The sequence below is a fragment of the Staurois parvus genome, unplaced genomic scaffold, assembly GCF_062004578.1.
Source record: "Staurois parvus isolate SC_StPar_1 unplaced genomic scaffold, SC_StPar_1.0 ptg000464l, whole genome shotgun sequence".
NCBI lineage: Eukaryota > Metazoa > Chordata > Amphibia > Anura > Ranidae > Staurois > Staurois parvus.
The window spans coordinates 669,548-687,252 of NW_028318260.1; the positions used below are offsets into that span (position 1 = coordinate 669,548).

At 37.2% G+C, this 17,705-nt stretch overlaps 1 protein-coding gene across 5 annotated transcripts in view; it reads left to right on the plus strand.

The window, feature by feature from the left end:
• DLGAP3 (DLG associated protein 3) overlaps positions 1-17,705 on the plus strand; it is a 518,806-nt gene that overhangs the window by 369,660 nt on the left and 131,441 nt on the right. For 3 of the 5 annotated variants that reach the window (XM_089688981.1, XM_089688980.1, XM_089688983.1), the window contains exons 4-5: positions 3,088-3,293; positions 15,708-15,819. The exons of 1 other annotated variant lie outside the window; for it this stretch is intronic. In XM_089688981.1, coding sequence (XP_089545107.1) covers positions 3,088-3,293; positions 15,708-15,819 — 318 coding nt within the window. The remainder of the gene's footprint in view (positions 1-3,087; positions 3,294-15,707; positions 15,820-17,705) is intronic. One more of the 5 variants, XM_089688982.1, reaches the window with a different exon arrangement.

The following is a 17,705-nucleotide window of genomic DNA, read 5'->3' on the forward strand; positions in this document are numbered from 1 at the left end:
AAATTGTGTATTATGTGAATCACTCATGCCATCTAGAAAAATGTAAAGTGATACTAAAGGTTCAGCTTTTTTAAAAAAAATAATAAACATGTCATACTTACCTTCTCTATGCAGTGGTTTTGCACAGAGCAGTCCTGATCCTCCTCTTCTCGGGTCCCCCACTGGCATTTTTGGCTCCTTCCCCTGCTAAGTGCTGAGGGCACTCATGCATGCTCACTCTTGAACCTCCCCTGTGTGTCCATAAGACACACAGAGTGCAGTTTGGCCCCTCCCTCCGCTCCCTCCTCACTGGCTGTGATTGTGTCTCAGCCAATAAGGAGGGAGAGACCCAGGAGAGCCATTGCTCTCCAGCTCATTGCTGGATTGGGATCAGGCTTGGGTAAGTACTGGGGGGCTGCTGTGCACTGAAGGAATGCATGAAGGTAAAAAACTTCAGCTTTTACAACCACTTTAAATAGACTCTGTCATGAAAAAATACTGATGCAGCTACAAAGTGTTGGCACCTCCAAGACCACGCTGACAGACAAAGCTTTGAAATGTTCAGGTAGTTTCAAAGTTTGCTGCTACCTCCCACCATACATATTTCTATGGCTCATCACTATTTGAGGAGGCAGAAAGCAATGGTAAAGCTTTGTAGCTATCAAGAAATGCTAAAGTGTTGCCTGTTAGAATGGCTGGGCTTTTGGTCTACCAAGACTTCACCCTAATTTGGCTTTACTTGGTATGCCATCACCCATCTTAGGATTCACAAATGTTGACAGTCATAGGAACAGTGCTCCACTCTAAGACCAGTGCAGAAAATGAAATATTTGTGATTCACACAAATGTGTAACCAGGTATCTCCACTGTTGGCTTTGCAGTGGAAGCATTGAACCCTCCAGTAGGTAATCTTGCAGGTTCCTATAAAAAAAATTGCTATCATGGCTGAGCTTTCTCTGGGCACCTTGGTGAATCATTTTTTTTCTGGATTTCTACATCCTAAGAAGAGAACTAGCCAGGAAGCATATTGAAAAAAATAGTGGTGTGAAAAGGGTATAACCTAATATGCTTTCAGTAAACTGAATTCTCTTTGGTCTATTGCGCTTTGTACATCTATAGTGCCCTTTTTGTACTGTCTATTGGGTAAGCCTAAAAAGTTTTAAAAATCCAACTGTGATATGCAGAAAATAATGAGAGAAAAAGTATAGTATTTTAAGCTCCCCCTTTTCAACAAAAAAAGGGAAAAAAAAGGAATATCTTTTTTCCAAGTGTCTTCTGGCTGGTCCAGCAGAAAAATATTACTGCGGGGGGCAGCTGTGGATTGAAGGTAGGTATTACAGCACAACATTTTTTAATGTTATCTTTTAATGGGTTATTACTTTTCTTCAAGCAGGAGTTCTGCTTGGAATAGTTGGTGACCATGGCAAATAGGGGCATTCACCAACCACCTGGTGGAACCAATAGTTTCGCAAAACTACCGAGTAACACATCCATATCAGTTAAAGCCAGTTATTTTCATACTTGCTTAGGGCTGCACTGATCAGCTATAGCAAAGTGTCACGATGCACACAATTACATTTTGGAATGCAAGGTAGCTCCAGCAAGTAAGTCATCAGAATGGATCATCTCTACATCCACTGCCTATGTAACATACAGAGAACAGTCTCAAATCTGATCAGCCACAAGAGGCATATAACTCCGTCCATTCACACTCTGTTTATATTAAACATGTCCAGTGTGATGGACCTGGTGGCCTCATTAAAGTCTACTGTTGTTTTTTAAGTATTTTAAGGTAAACTATATTGAAAGTTGATAGAAGGGTAGCATCACCTCTCTGTAATCTCCTAAACAGATCAGTCAATGATGACTATCAGGTCACGTATGTTCTGCACAAAACAAAACTACAGCAATAATTTTTTCTGGGGGTCTTTGGTAATGCTGGACTATGGTTATAAATGGTAGCTAATTAACTAAAAATAACAGGTGGTGGGATAGCTGCCGTTGAACACAGTGCTAGGATCTGTGATGGTCTGCTTTGTGACTTTACTGGTGTTTGCAGAAGAAAATTTGTTCTGACTATGGTAAACTGAAAAACGTAACACTATAGCCAAAATGGAAATGTATATTGTTTATATTCATGCTACAAAGTATTCTCTGTGGAAGATGTAATGCAGAAGTTTGCAGAAATGTATCTAACAGGATACAAAATAGCTGTATGCATTAATTTCTCTCTAAAGTGTGCTTAGTTTGTCTTTTCTTCAGATTTGTGCTTTGGGAGCAGATATGCATTAACCCACTTTAGGACATTGTTTATATAACACCAGTTACTGTGGTTGTTCCAAGCTCATGATGCAAAAATGAGAAATCCAAGTAAGGTTTTAAAGGTATTAAGCCTTAAATAGAATCAAATAAACTACTAATTCTCATATTTATTATATGGTGTACTCCTTATTAAAAGAAAGTATTTAACAGGAAACCCTTGTATGTATTGGTAAAATATGTCACGTTTTTGTACACATCCTCTAAATTTACATTTGTACTTTCCTGGGCTCTTACTTATGCTTTCATAACAACCAAAGTCAGCTTCTTGTTTGAAATGCAGTTATTTACTAAATTGACAAATAGAAGAATCTTTTGAACCTCTAAGAAGTATCCCCAATGCTGGCCATACACTAGATAATTGGCCAATGCTTACAACAACAATTATAGCTTTATTTTCAGTGAATAAAAGTGCATATATCATAATAAGGTAAAATTCAAATAAATCCACCCCAGTTCTGCTAAGAAAAAAGGCATTTTGAGCATATATTCACCCTAGATTTGGCTGCAAAAAAAATGCTAGGTTTATGACCAGTGGGCCCCTTGCATTAATTGAAGACTGTATGTCTGTCTACATACATGGTCCAAACTACCTAGCCCCTCAGTGGAAGTTATTCCTCAAATACCCCCAGTATTAACAGCTGATTGTAAAAGAATGTTTATACTCAAATATTAATGTGTAACATTTCTCCTTACTTGATGTTTAACATATACATTTCTAGGGCAAAATATAAAGTAAGAGCAATCAGCAACTTGCTGTGCAAAAATGCCCTATTTGTCTTTCTGCAGGTACCACCAGATGAATGGGGGGGATACCCAGCACCTGGAAAAGAAGGAGAAATACCCTGCCGAAGAATGAGAAGTGGCAGCTACATCAAAGCCATGGGGGATGATGACAGTGGAGACTCTGATACCAGCACCAAAATGTCACCCAAAGGTGTTAGCCGGCGTGAAAGATATCGCAGGTCTTCAAGCGTTGACCATCCCAGAACCAAGTAGGAAACTCTTCTTAACCATGTTCACACTGTCTGTGTTTCTGGAATTTTTACTGACAACATCTAAGTCCCATTGCTAAAGGGGTAAAATTAAAACTGTTCTACTTTGTAAAGTTTTCTTTTTCAATTCCAACTCTTTTTGCCTATTCATAAAAAGCTACAGTTATATTTGACTACATCAATGTGACACAAAAATACATTTTGTGATGAATATTACCTATTTTTAAACAGAAATAAGGTTTTTATTTTGTTTCACATAGAGCAGGGGTGTCAAACTGGCAGCCCCCAGCTGTTGCAAAACTACTAGTCCCATGAGGCATTGCAAGGCTAACAGTTACAAGCTCAACTCACACAGGCAGAGGCATGATTGGATTTGTAGCTCCACAATAGCTGGAGGGCCAACAGTTTGATAACCCTGACATAGATGATTACCTTGTTATACACATCAGCCTAGATATGATCCATTATTTTCTATGAATGTAAGCTAGGTGAATTTTGTTTAAAAAAAAAAAGCTACTTCCCCACTGATTTCAGCCCAGCACACAAAGCATACAGGCTGGTAAGCCTATAGACAGAGGGCCACATAGTGTAGTTCCCTACAGTTGCTGACCCCCAACACTAAGAAGGAGACAAAGAAAAATACAGCCAACCAGTTTGGTGCTAGGCTCTTCCACACAACCAGTGGTCCAAGAAAGTGATGAAGTCAAAACTTGTGGGGGCATTTAATTTACTATTACCTTCACCGATAAACTGTTAAAGTGTTTAATGTACCCATTTCTCAATTGCCTAATGCAAAGTAAAAAATAAAAAAAGTAAATTTTTTATTGCAAATAAAGATAAAACTCTTATCATCAATTTATTAAATAATGGGTTTTGTTTTTTATCCATCCCATCCCATCCAATCTTTTCTACTATCAAAAGCCATGTTTAAATTACAGATTGTAAAAATAATCTCCCCATATGTTCACGACTTGTGTCCCAATAGAGCAACACTATATTGCCAAAAGTATTGGGATGCCTGCCTTTACACCTGCCTTTACACGCACATGAACTTTAATGGCATCCCAGTATTAGCCTGTAGGGTTCAATATTGAGTTGGCTCACCCTTTGCAGCTATAACAGCTTCAACTCTTCTGGGAAGGCTTCCCACAAGTTTTAGGAGTGTGATTATGGGAATGTTTGACCATTCTTCCAGAAGTGCTTTTGTGAGGTCAGGCACTGATGTCAGACGAGAAGGCCTGGCTTGCAGTCTCCACTCTAATTCATCCCAAAGGTGTTCTATCAGGTTGAGGTCAGGACTCTGCGTAGGCCAGTCAAGTTCCTCCACCCCAAACTTGTTCATCCATGTTTTTATGGACCTTGCTTTGTGCACAGTCATGTTGGAACAGGAAGGGGCCATCCCCAAGCTGTTCCTACAATGTTGGGAGCATGAAATCGTCCAAAATGTTTTGGTATGCTGATGCCTTAAGAGTTCCTTTCATTAGAACTTAGGGGCCAAGCCCAACCCCTGAAAAACCCCCCACACCATAATTCCCCCTCCACCAAACTTTACACTTGGCACAATGCAGTCAGGCAAGTACTGCTCTCCTGGCAACTGCCAAACTCACACATATCCATCAGATTGCCAGAGAAGCGTGATTCATCACTCCAGAGAACAGTTTCCACTGCTCTAGAGTCCAGTGGTGGCGTGCTTTACACCACTGCATCCGACACTTTGCATTGCACTTGGTGATGTAAGGCTTGGATACAGCTGCTCGGCCATGAAAACCCATTCTGTGAAGCTCTCTATGCACTGTTGTTGTGCTAATCTGAAGGCCACAAAAAGTCTAGAAGTCTTTAGCTATTGACTCTGCAGACAGTTGGTGACTTTGAGCACTATGCGCTTCAGCATGCACTGAACCCGCTCTGTCATTTTACGTGGCCTACCACTTCATGGCTGTTGCTCCCAGTTGCTTCCACTTTATTATAATACCACTAACAGTTGACCGTGGAATATTTTGTAGCAAGGAAATTTCACAGATGAACTTTTTGCACAGGTGGCAACCTATCACGATATCACGCTTGAATTCACTGAGTTTCTGAGAGCGACCCATTCTTTCACAAATGTTTGTAGAAGCAGTCTGTATGCCTAGGTGCTTAATTTTATACACCTGTGGCCATGGAGGTGATTGGAACACCTGAATCCAATGATTTGGAGGGCTGTCCCAATACTTTTGGCAATATAGTGTATGGTATGTTAACTGAAACATGGGTTTCTGAGATATTTCTTTGCTGCAGTTACTACAGTGCCATTCCTAATATTAATCTTCAGTTTTGTTAGGAAAAATTATCCCCTCCAGATTGCCTACTTATTTTGTTGATTGATGTAGCTTTTACCTCTCCCTTGTCAAACTGACTGCTGGGTAGCAGGGTTTCAACTATTATTTCTAGAACAGGCTTAGTGCAGCAGTAAGAAAAGGGGTCTTGCAATCTCTGTATATGTCCAAGAGTGTTAAGCTGGCCACACACTAGTAGAGTTTTGAAAGTTCATGCGAGCATTCACACAAAAATTCCCAGTACATTTGATGACTTAATACTGTAAATGTAATTTGAAAGTTTTTCAAAATTTTGTTCTCTTTTAACATTTGATTTTGTAATGAATGGACTTTCCCAAACAAAAAGAACATACAAATTTTCTTGTCACTGCTGTTCAAAATGAACAATAATTTGACCCCACTAAGGACTTGAAAATTGAACAAATGTTCTTAAAATGAAACATTTGGAACTAAATTCTACTAGTGTATGGCCAGCTTTAGGAAATATCTCATTTTCAGGGGGTGCTTGTTTATTTCTTCAAGCTTTGTTTTGATATCTGGGAAAATCAATATGTCATATTAAAAAGGGGTTTACTGCATTTTGTGTGCAGATTCCTGTTGCCAAGTAAGCTAGGAGAAAAAAAAAATAAGGTATTTTTGTCAGTTTTAATATTCTGAGGCAGACTTCAGATTAAAATGAAAGGTGATTTTGTTACCTACAATAATTAAAAAAATGGTCTTTAAAGTAATTATATGTATTTTTAATATAGAGTTTTTTAAAATCTTATTTTAACTGTACAAGAAACATTTTATTCACAGTAAATACATTGACGTAATGAAATAACTTGACCCTGAAACCTTAGACTGTGTTTTTAAGTCAAGTGCGGACTAGACACTGGTAAGGTTAACACAGATTTTATTAGCAATAAATATTTTTAAATAGTCAGTGTTTTTGTCTTCTATTTATCTTGCATTGGGTAAACAGGTAATTAGTACAAATTACTAATTTACCAATTTATTGGAGACAGTGGTAAATTGCACACATTCACCCATAAGTACATCACCTTTTTTGGGACCCCAATTGTGTTGGCAAGCATTAAGTTTAAGGCCCAGCTCCAAAGACAACAGAAAAAATTACCCTTGCAGTGGAGTAACCCCCCCGCCCCAGTAAAGAAAACACAAAGTTTGAAAGGGTTAAATACTTGAATAATACTTATTGCTCACTCCTGCTATTCACCTTGCATTGATTGATGACATCACCATGTGTCCTATAAAAGAAGCTTCAGGGAACCTGTTGTATAAATAGAGGAAGCCTGCTGGAGCAAGGATAAGTTAAGTAATACACATTTTTCCTCATCCCCTAGAGTTAACAAGCATTTAACCTGTGTAGTGTGAACAGTGGATTGCACTGCAAAGTTATTTTTTGTAATTGCAGGAACTGGGCTTTAATCACCTGTCAAGTACATATGAGCTGGTAACAGTATGGTGGGGAAATATATACTTACAGATCATCAACTGTGACTATGGGGATGCCTACCTGTGTGCCTGGTGTTCTGGGGTTTGTAACAGTAGGACATTATTAGCTATTTTTCTTCTAATGACATTAGAGCAGGGGTGTCCAACCTGTGGCCCAAGATGGCTATGAATGCGACCCAACACAAAATCGTAAACTTAATTTAAAATGTTGGGGTTTTTTTTAGATTTTTTTGTAAAAGTGTGTTTACACTTAGCGAACACTTGTGGCAGAAAATTTTTTTAACAGTGCCTCTTAACTGCTTCCTGACCACCCTATAGCAGAACTACTGCTACAGGACGGCAGGGCTGCACAAAATCACGTATATATATCAATCACCGGGTCCCGTCCGGTGATTCCCCACAGGCACCCGGCGATCTCCGAGTATCACTGACAGGGGATAGGTCTGTATGTAAACAATACAGATCTCTCCCCTGTCAGCTCCAGCATGCTGCTTTGCATTGCTTTGCATAGCAGAGCAATACAAAGCAGCGTGCTTACACAGTAAAGCACAGCACAGTGTAAAACACATACAGCATGCAGTTAACCCTTTGATCACCCCAGATGTTAACCCCTTTCTGCCCAGTGTCATTAGTACAGTGTCAATGCTTTTTATTGGCATTGATCACTGTATTGGTATCACTGGGGATGTCACTGACAACATGTTAGTTCCCCCCAGTGTCAGAACGCCTGCCGTAGTCCCGCTATAAGTCGCTGACCGCTGCCATTACTAGTATTAAAAAAAAAAAATCCAGTATATATACCGCCATTTGTAGACGCTATAACTTACACGTATTGGTATTTTTTTTAGCAAAGACATTTTGGCCTAAATTTATGACGAAATTTGTTTTTTTAATTTTTTGACTGGATAAGTTTTATTGCAAAAATTCTAAAATATTGTTTTTTTTCAAGATTGTCTTTTTTTGTTTATAGCGCAAAAAATAAAAAATGCACAGGCAATCAAATACCACCAAAAGAAAGCTCCATTTGTGGGGAAAAAAAGGACATAAATTTCATTTGGGTTCAGCACGCAATTGCCAGTTAAAATAAAGCAGCGCCGTATCGCAAAAAATGGCCTGGTCAGGAAGGGGGGTAGATCTTCTGCATGGCAAGTGATTAACTGGACTGCCAATTTACTGGAAGTTTTATCTTCCCAGAGGAAAATACCCCACTCTTCACAACCATGCCTTGTTCATATCATCAGTTTTCAGTAGCACCTATATTTGTCAGCAACTATTTTCAAGAATGAAGCACATGAAGGGCAAAATTAGAACCAAAATATCTGATGAGCACCTTAAGAATTCATTGAGAATTGCTACTACATCCATCGAGCCAGATATTAATGAGTTCATTTATCAAAAACTAGTTTTACGTTGCCCTCTTTTACATTTATAATAAAAATTATTACAAATAAATTAAATCTTATTACTCAGATTGTCTATGCTCTAATGAAATAAAAGGCAGCATACAAGAGACACTGGGACTTAGACATGAGCTTATACAAAGTAGTGAGAGAGCAAAAACATTTGAAGAGCCCACTGGCTCAGGTTAGGCTGCTCGCAACAGACAAGGCTACCCTCCAGTGGGGACTCCAGCAGATTACCAGAAAAAAAACTGCATATGGAAGGAGCTCCACACTAAAGGATAAGAGTTCAGATTAATTTATTCATATTGTGCTAAAAGAGAGCTAACATGTTTCGGGAGCCTTTATCAGGGTTTTTGTTACAAATGAGAACCTTGAATGGACTCAAAATAAGGCTTTCCTGTTTGAATCTGTGCAAGGAAGCTGATTGCTGGATTAGAAGAATCCCTGACCAGCAGTATCTGCATGAGCAGTCAAAATAACTGATCAGGCAGATACTGCTAGCCAGGGATTTTCTAATCCTGATGAAAGGGGAGCTCCTTTGACCCCTGAATTGTGTTAGCTGTCTTTTAGCACAATATCAATAAATTAATTTGGACTCTCATCTTTTGGTTTGGCGCTCCTTCTGTGTATGCATGTTTTTTTTTGTTGTGTACATTATTTATGTCTGTTATTGTTAACTGCTCATCAGCTATCCTTATTGTTAGTGTATTTTATGTGTGGCCCAAGACAAGTCCTCTTCTTCCAATGTGGCCCAGGAAAGTCAAAAGGTTGGACACCCCTGCATTAGAGATTTATTCACACCTTTGCATACATGTTAATGCACAATTTAACTGTTTTTTTAATTGTTCATTGCTGTAGGACAGCCTGTTAAATGGACCTTCAGCAAGCCTTAATGCATGAAAAAAACTTCCACTTATTTTTGGTCACCATAGCACTCCACAATGTCTAGCACATTCATATATATGCACTGTGGTGCAATTAATGGGCGGTGCTTTTGATTATACTGTATTCAGCATTGCAAACCACTACACAGTGTATCGTGGTAATCTGATTATAACTGGTTGTAGCGAGTCTCTACATGTCAACACCACATCCTAATATAGGTAAGATAGACATATACAGATATAAGAGGACCTTTTGGGCGTCTAATAAATAGTACTCCAACAATTATTATTCACCTGTTCTAGTTTAACATGTATTAATAAACAAGTGACTTTATAATTTATATTTTTTGAAATGTTGGCATACTATTTTTTTTTTACTATTTTGTTTTTTGTATTTCATCATGTAGTTTTTTTTTTATGTATTTATTAATTTTTATTGAAATGCTTCTTTCCTTTTGCAAAGATACACAAGACACATCACAAACAACATCAACAAAAAAAAAGAAAAAAAATGACAAACATAACCATAGCGAAACCACCAATCTAAGCCTGCTCTAGGAGTTATACTTATAAATAAGTTTTGCCATAAATATTTCTTATTCAAAAATAACATAGGAAATAGATACAGTATATGAATATATTACCATAGTAACCTATCTTGGATGTCTTCCAGTAGGGTCTCTTGAGGCACTTTTAGCCATGCAAACCATATTTTTTCAGGCATACTATTGTTAGACACCCAAAAAGTCCCATTATATCTGTCTATAATAACCTTGAATCTCATTGCAGTTAGACAAGTTAATGCATGGATTTTAGCATGCATTGTTGCTAATGCGAAGGTTTGAATGCATAAGACCTCTATAAGTAGGTGTAAAAATAACGAAATTGAAAAGAAATCTTTATGAATATGCTCCTGATAAATGTTGTGCAGTACAATGCATTTCAACAAAATGGGGGTATACTACTGAAGAAATAATGACTGTAATATTAAAAAAAATAAATGTTTACTGAGTTTAGTGAAAAATGTAAGCTGTGTTCACTTCATTCAACCAATTATATCCTAGCAAGAATTGTTTACCCCTTTATTTCTCTCACATATACCTAGACATTCAAAGTGCACACAGGTTCACTTAATTTTCTATCATTCACTTTGCCAAGTGAGCACTGCTTTAACAAATCATACTGAGTGTGTTCAAGGCTGCTGGTACGACCCAAGTAATTTTTATATATCATGGTCAAAAAACCGTACACTTGGAATACAATTTTTTCACAAAAATATATTTTCTTTATGATCATGTTATTTCAAATTGAAGTAAAATTTTAGAGTTTATTTTGATATACGAATATAAACTAGACTTCATTGCATAGGCTGTTTTGGTAATCAATCTGTAAATATGTCTTGTAGCTCATCCTGTCATGTACTTGAAGAGTCTTGTATTGCAGGTACAAATCTCCACTAAAACTTTCTAATATGACAATATTCAGATGGGATGGTGACAACAAAAAAAGCTCTGAAGGTCTGTAGTTGGCTTTCAGACTGTGCTTATGTTCTCATGTATGAATCAGTAACATCTTTTGAAAACACTTATAAATAAAACAGCATATACATGCCTTTCAAATCGAGTTGCAGCTGTTTTATTTAAACATATATTATTGTAGTATTGCCTTATATATTTTAACGATCACTGATTTTCACAACAATAGAAAAGACACTAAAGAAAGATAAAACACAAGCTGGATTCAGACTTTCTAAAGGTCACTGCATCTGTCATGGACAAACTGGCTCTGGTTTGGTTGCACTCCACAAAACAGAGAGTCATCTCAACAACAGGGAAGTGACCCAGAGTTGAGAATCTACATACATGCAATCCAATGAGAGCATCAAAGAAACATCCAAGAGTCCAAGGTTTTTAATGATAAAATTGATTCATACCAGAAATCAATTTGAATAAATGTTATCATTAGAAACTTTGAACTTGGACATTTTTGTTGCCCTGACTTGGTCTATAACATTTCTAATGTAACACTGTTTCTGAAGTTCAGGCATCATGAAGTTCCCAGAAGTATCCTTATTAACTTGACCACATTATATCAGCTTTACTACTACAGGATGGCCGTTGTGTGCAGAATCACGTATATACATGATTCTGCACTTCCTGTCAGGGTGCGCGCTCCCCCGGCGTGCCGCTTCTTCTGTGATTAGTTGCCCGCTGATCAGCGAGAAGAAAGACAGAACACAGCTCTGCCTATGTAAACAAAGCAGAGCAGTTTCCTGTCAGTGGCGATGTGCTAGATTTTGTTTCACTGAAAAGCAGGGAATAAAATCCAGCACATCCCTTAATAAAAACACCATATAGTACACATATAAACACTGGTTAGGTACACAGTTGTGTGCAGAATCACGTATATACATGATTCTGCACTTCCTGTCAGGGTGCGCGCTCCCCCGGCATGCCGCTTCTGCTGTGATTAGTCACCCGCTGATCAGTGAGAAGAAAGACAGAACACAGCTCTGCCTATGTAAACAAAGCAGAGCAGTTTCCTGTCAGTGGCAATGTGCTAGATTTTGTTTCCCTGAAAAGCAGGGAATAAAATCCAGCACATCCCTTAATAAAAACACCATATAGTACACATATAAACACTGGTTAGGTACACAGTTAACCCCTTGATCGCTCTAGATGTTTAATCCCTTCCCAGTCAGTATCAGTAGTACAGTGACAGTGTATATTTTTAGCACTGATCACTGTTTTAATGTCACTGGTTCCCACAACGTGTCAGTTAGTGTCAGTCGGATTGTCTGCCACAATATCGCAGTCCCGCTATAAGTCGCTGATCACCATCATTACTAGTATAAAAAAAAAGATACAAATTCCAGTATACAGTATATACCATAGATTGTAGATGCTATAACTTTTGCGCAAACCTATCAATATATGCGTATTGGTATTTTTTTTACCAAAAATATCAAGCAGAATACATATTGCCCTAAATTAATGAAGAAATTTGATTTGATAAATTTTTTATTGGATATGTTTTATAGCAGAAAGTAAAAAATATTGTTTTTTTTTCCAAAATTGTCAATATTTTATTGTTTATTGTGCAAACCCAAAGGTGATCAAATACGACCAAAAGAAAGCTCTATATGTGGGAAATAAAAATTACATAAATTTAATTTATGCAGTGCTGTATAGCAAAAAAATGGCCTGATCAGGAAGGGGGGTGAATCTTCCACAGGTCAAATGGTTAAAGTGTATGTATAGCCAAAACTTTTTACTTTAGTTTTGGATGGAGTGGGGGAGGTTTAATACTCTTGTCAATTTATATGTATCTTCACTTCTTGCTCTCATGCAAGTCTAAAATTTAAAATTTCCCTTAATTTTTTGACTCAGCAACAGTGGTCATCAGGACAAATAGAAGGTCAATCACCTTCAGCGTGGACACAGATGTCGATAAGAACTTGGCAGAAGGGCTAACTCTTCCCTATTTCTTCCCTACCTAAACATCATTTGCCTTTTAATACTCTTTAATTATTCTTGGTGCCCTTGTGAAACCCCTTTAACATATGTTCCAATGTAAATTAACGTATATGTGAACCCTTACCTTGTAAAACAACCCATTTCGGTTAAAATAGAAATGAAAGGCAAAACAGATGTGCTCCCATGCCTAATGTGGTTAGTTTGATATAGGAAAGCAGGGGGACTGGCAGGAACACCAGGTTTTTCACACACAGGAAGCAATACAAAGACAACAAGTACGTGGTACAACATACATACTGTATATCAGGAATAGGAAATGTCTGGGTAACGAATTCCTTATGTTCCATCCATTCCTAGTGCTAATTCCCAGGACTCAAGAACTCAGGGTTGCATTTCAGCATTGTTCTTACCGTGGAAATGTTGGAATTTTTGATTATTATTTGTGCACAGTTTCTCAATGTCTCCACACTCAGAGAAACCCAGTGCAAATGTACTTTCTACAGGACTTTAGGACAGGAAATTAGTAGCTGACTTTCATAATAAAATGCCCATGAGTTTAATTTTAAAATGTTATTTATCCAGCCCCTCTTTTCAAAACTTTTGAATTGAGTTATTCTTTAAGCATTTGCAAAGATAAAAGGACACTTAATAAGCATTGGCATTCAGCTCTCTTATCTGTGGTTGTGATATTAATGTCTCTTAATTCAGAAGCTCCAAGAAGTGAATAATTGTCATGTGTCATTGACAGACTGTCATATTTCCCTAGAAGAATGAAGGCACAGCTCGTTCTCAACCCTTGTGGCTAATGTTTAGTTCCTAAAGCCCAAACTGATTTTGCTGCCTTCTAAAGTGGAAAGGAATAATAAGAAAATAGATATGTTAATATTAAAACGCATTCAAAATACATATCTCCCTTAGACCCTTTGCTGACTGGACGTTGACTTTTATACCCTAAACATATTTTTTCTTTCTTTTTTATTGGAGTTGGATGTTATTCTAATTTAAGCATTTTTACTATGTATTTTTTTACCTTTACTATTAATACTGAAACATGTCAGAGCTGTGCTAGTTCTGTCATCTTGTGAACTGTAATTCAGCAGTCTCACTCATAAAATCTTATTCATTCTGTAACTTTGACCTGATTAAATGAATTTTATGCAATTCAAGGTATATTAGAAATACCGGGGCAATTGTTAAAGGCTTAGAAAAGCGTACAGGGAGTTTAAGAACTGGTTAGCATAAAATGATATGCTATAGTCTTGTACTACAAAAAAGATTGTAATCAATGGATTGAGACAGGACTTTTAACAAAGTTGGCATTATAATGCACCTAATTTAACTGACAGTTGTTCTTTAAGAAACCGCCTAAAATGGAAATATCATGTGCATGTCCTTCTTTTTCTTTTTGGGTTTCATTTTGATCTCTTTTTGTTCTGTTTATATTACAATTTTCAGATACAGATTTCAAAATGTGCTATACAGTATCTGTGTTCGCTATACAGTATGTGTACAGCTTAAGGCAAAACTTTTTTTTAGGCTTAGATAGAAAGGAGAGGAATTAGTACACCTGTCAGGATTTTATTGATTCCTGTATCCCTGGAAGGAAGATTCACATTTTGTCGTGGTGATATTTATCACTGAAAGCGAAAGAAAATCCCAAATTTTGTGTGGCCACCAGAATAGGAATAGAGGGTAAATCTTCCAATTGGAACACTAGTTGTGTTGACACTGGTGGCTATCAGGGATTTTCCTCACTTTAGAGATATTTCCTCTCATTACCTGTTTTGGCTATGGGACAAAGAGAGAAGGGAAATTTCCCGAATGGGACAGAGCTGGCAAAAAAACCTGACAGAGGTTATAAGCCTCTTTTATTCTATCCAAAATAAAAAAGTGTTGCTTCACGTCTATGTTAAGGGCCCATTCAGCTTTCCACACTCATTACCACATATTTCTTTCTGCATAAATGTGCATTGTTTAGGGCAGGCCAGTCTTTATGAATAGACTGACAACACATGGCAGTATCCTGAAAATCAGACTTGACCCATTTTTTTTATAACAGACTGTGCTGCAATGTTCGGCATGTTCTTTTTTGTGTGCTGCAGTGCTGGTATGTTGCCTGGTACCATAACAGTTGCAATTCAAAATTAAATATAGCGCAGTGCAACACATTTCACCATGAATTAAATCTGCATAAATGTTATTGGGTCCTTAGTCAAATCTATTTGACTTCCTGAAAAATAGGCTGTGTAGCTTTAATTTATCTGATTCAGTAGCTGTAACCAAATAAAATAATATTTTCCTAAAATATACTGTATATGAGGGTTTCTATTGCTGACCTTTGTTTGAAAATGTTAGTTGCTTGACTGCAACGATTATACATATCTGAAAAGCCAAAATAAAATCAGGAATCCTAACCTACTGTACCTGTTTGTCCTAGTGACTCAATGAATGTTGAATCCAGAGGGCTGTCACTGTAACAGCCAGGCAATAAACATTTGAGGAATTGGAAGTCAGCAATGGCAGGTTCTGTGTTTTACTCAGTAAACATTTTCTTTAATATTATTGGGTGCAGTATAGAACGCTAACTGTGAAGTGCAGTAACATAGAGCAGCTGGCAAGAGTTTTTTTTCACTCAAGTCTAAACAATACAGGACACGTTTTTGGCCAGTACAAGATTTGATTAGTTGCTTTTGATACTGCACTTTGTATTTAGTATATTGCTCCTTTAACTGTTTTACTGCATTTGGCTTATATGGATGGAAAAGCAGTTTGGCACCAGCAATTTACATTATAAAGGTTCAATGTATGTGATAAAAATTAGATGCTGAGTTTGACCCTTTCCTTCTTGTATTAGCTTCCTTTTCTCGTCACTCTTCACTAGGTTTCCATGTAAGCGATATTCTGACTCATGTTTCTGTAACTGTCCCAGCTGCTGCACTCCACCTAAAATTCATCAAAAGGGACATGGCTATGGTCTCTCCATCACGGGTCAAGTAAGTATAGGAACTGCATGGATTCTAATGGGAATGATGCTTGGGAGATGGATGGAATGCTGGTGGGATGCATGTCCACCCTATCCTTGCTTGTATTTTGCATAATACTGTTTTGTATGGATTGCAGATATATAGATAAATGATTTAACAAAGACGCTTGTTCATTTGGTTGGAATGTGTATGATACTGAACATATGTAACCACATGATGATTTTATTTTATTTTCAGTTCATCTCATTAATGTGTGATTTGATGAAAATCAGTTTATGCAATTTACATGGCTTCTTTCACTATACTGGAACCTATAACTGTAAACACATGGATACTTTTAGGCTTAAAAACAGATCTACCCCTTATACGTATCCTGAAAGCTCCTAAAAAGTCTTTGAAGTATGAACTTACATAAATTATCATTACATGTTGATAGTGCTCTCCTTTAGAATATAGAATATAATAGAATATTCTTTAAAAGGGATGTAAGCTGTGTGCAAAAAGCAGGCTGATGGCAAAGGAATAGTCACCAGCTTTGCCTGTGTTCTACCTCCTGATACATTTTTCTCCAGAAGTGTCTTACCAACCTTTTTTTGTACTGTGTCTCTGTGTGGGGGCGGCCATCTTGATAGAGGTGTGGTTTTGCTTTTTCATGTCAGCTTGGGGTGTGGATAGGAAAGATGAAAATTTCACCTAAACTAAGAAGAATCAGCACAAGGGACACATCATGATAAATGTATGTTATGGCCCCTATGCAGATTTTAATGTTTGTAATTAAGGCTACACCTGGGCTTTATGCTATCTGTTGTTGATTTAGTGCTCTTGTTTTAGCAAGCAAGGAACTTTTGGGAAATGTTGAATGGATGTTCCTACAGTTTTCTGCTAGTGTATACCAAGCTTTATTCTCCTTATGTCGTTTTGTGATTAGGGCTTTGAAGTGTATATGCAGTGTGCAAGTTTTAGTCAGCTTTAGATGGGCAGCAGATTCTTTTTTAGAGATGTGATATTCGCAGGCTTTTTTCTTTGTGTCAGGCTCTGATCAATGTAGGGCATAATATTCCAAGGAAACAGGCAAGTGTTGAATTTCTTCCATTTAAACTGCCTGACTGACTGTGAACTGATGAAGGGTCATCTTTAGAAATCTTTATGAAACTGTTTTTTTAGTTCTCTGAACTTTTTTTTGTAAGGTCCTAGCATGCTCCATCAAAATATTTTAGATAAGAACAGGTAATCAAAGTAGTTTTTTTTTTCATATGGCAGGATAACTCAAACTCTGACTATAATAATTTGGAATACCTAACTCATTGACTCCATTTATTCTTTGTATTGTCAGAATTGTAAAGAAGCCATACTTTTTCAATTTATGGATTTGTTTTATATATTTATGGCAATAAAAAGTTGCATTGTTGTTTGTAAAAGACTGTATTTATTGATTATCCCCATCACTTAGATGAAAGCCAGATCATACGTCAGGAGTCTTCCTGAACATTTTAGGACAATAATAAATCCTCTTGTAAATCACTATCCCTCCCCTATTTACCTTTTTGACTCTTAGTGGTAATTCTACTTTCAATTCAAACTTTGATTCCCCAGATTCTTTCCAGTGGTGGTACTCTGTTATTTTTTGTAAAATTTTTTGAATTTATGACATTTTCACTGAGAATTTCACTGAGAATTAGATCGTTTGTAACTCTGAGCAAATCACATAAAACACTCTCTATCCTCTACACTGTATCTTTAATAATAGAAACATAGAGTCTGCATTTGTACTGCCCTTTGAGATTTTTCACAGCATTGGCCCACACTCCTTGGTCCTAATTATATTGCTTTATTTTTCTATCATCTTTGCTTTCTTTACTTTCCTCCAGCCTACATCCAGAAGTGGGAGAATGACT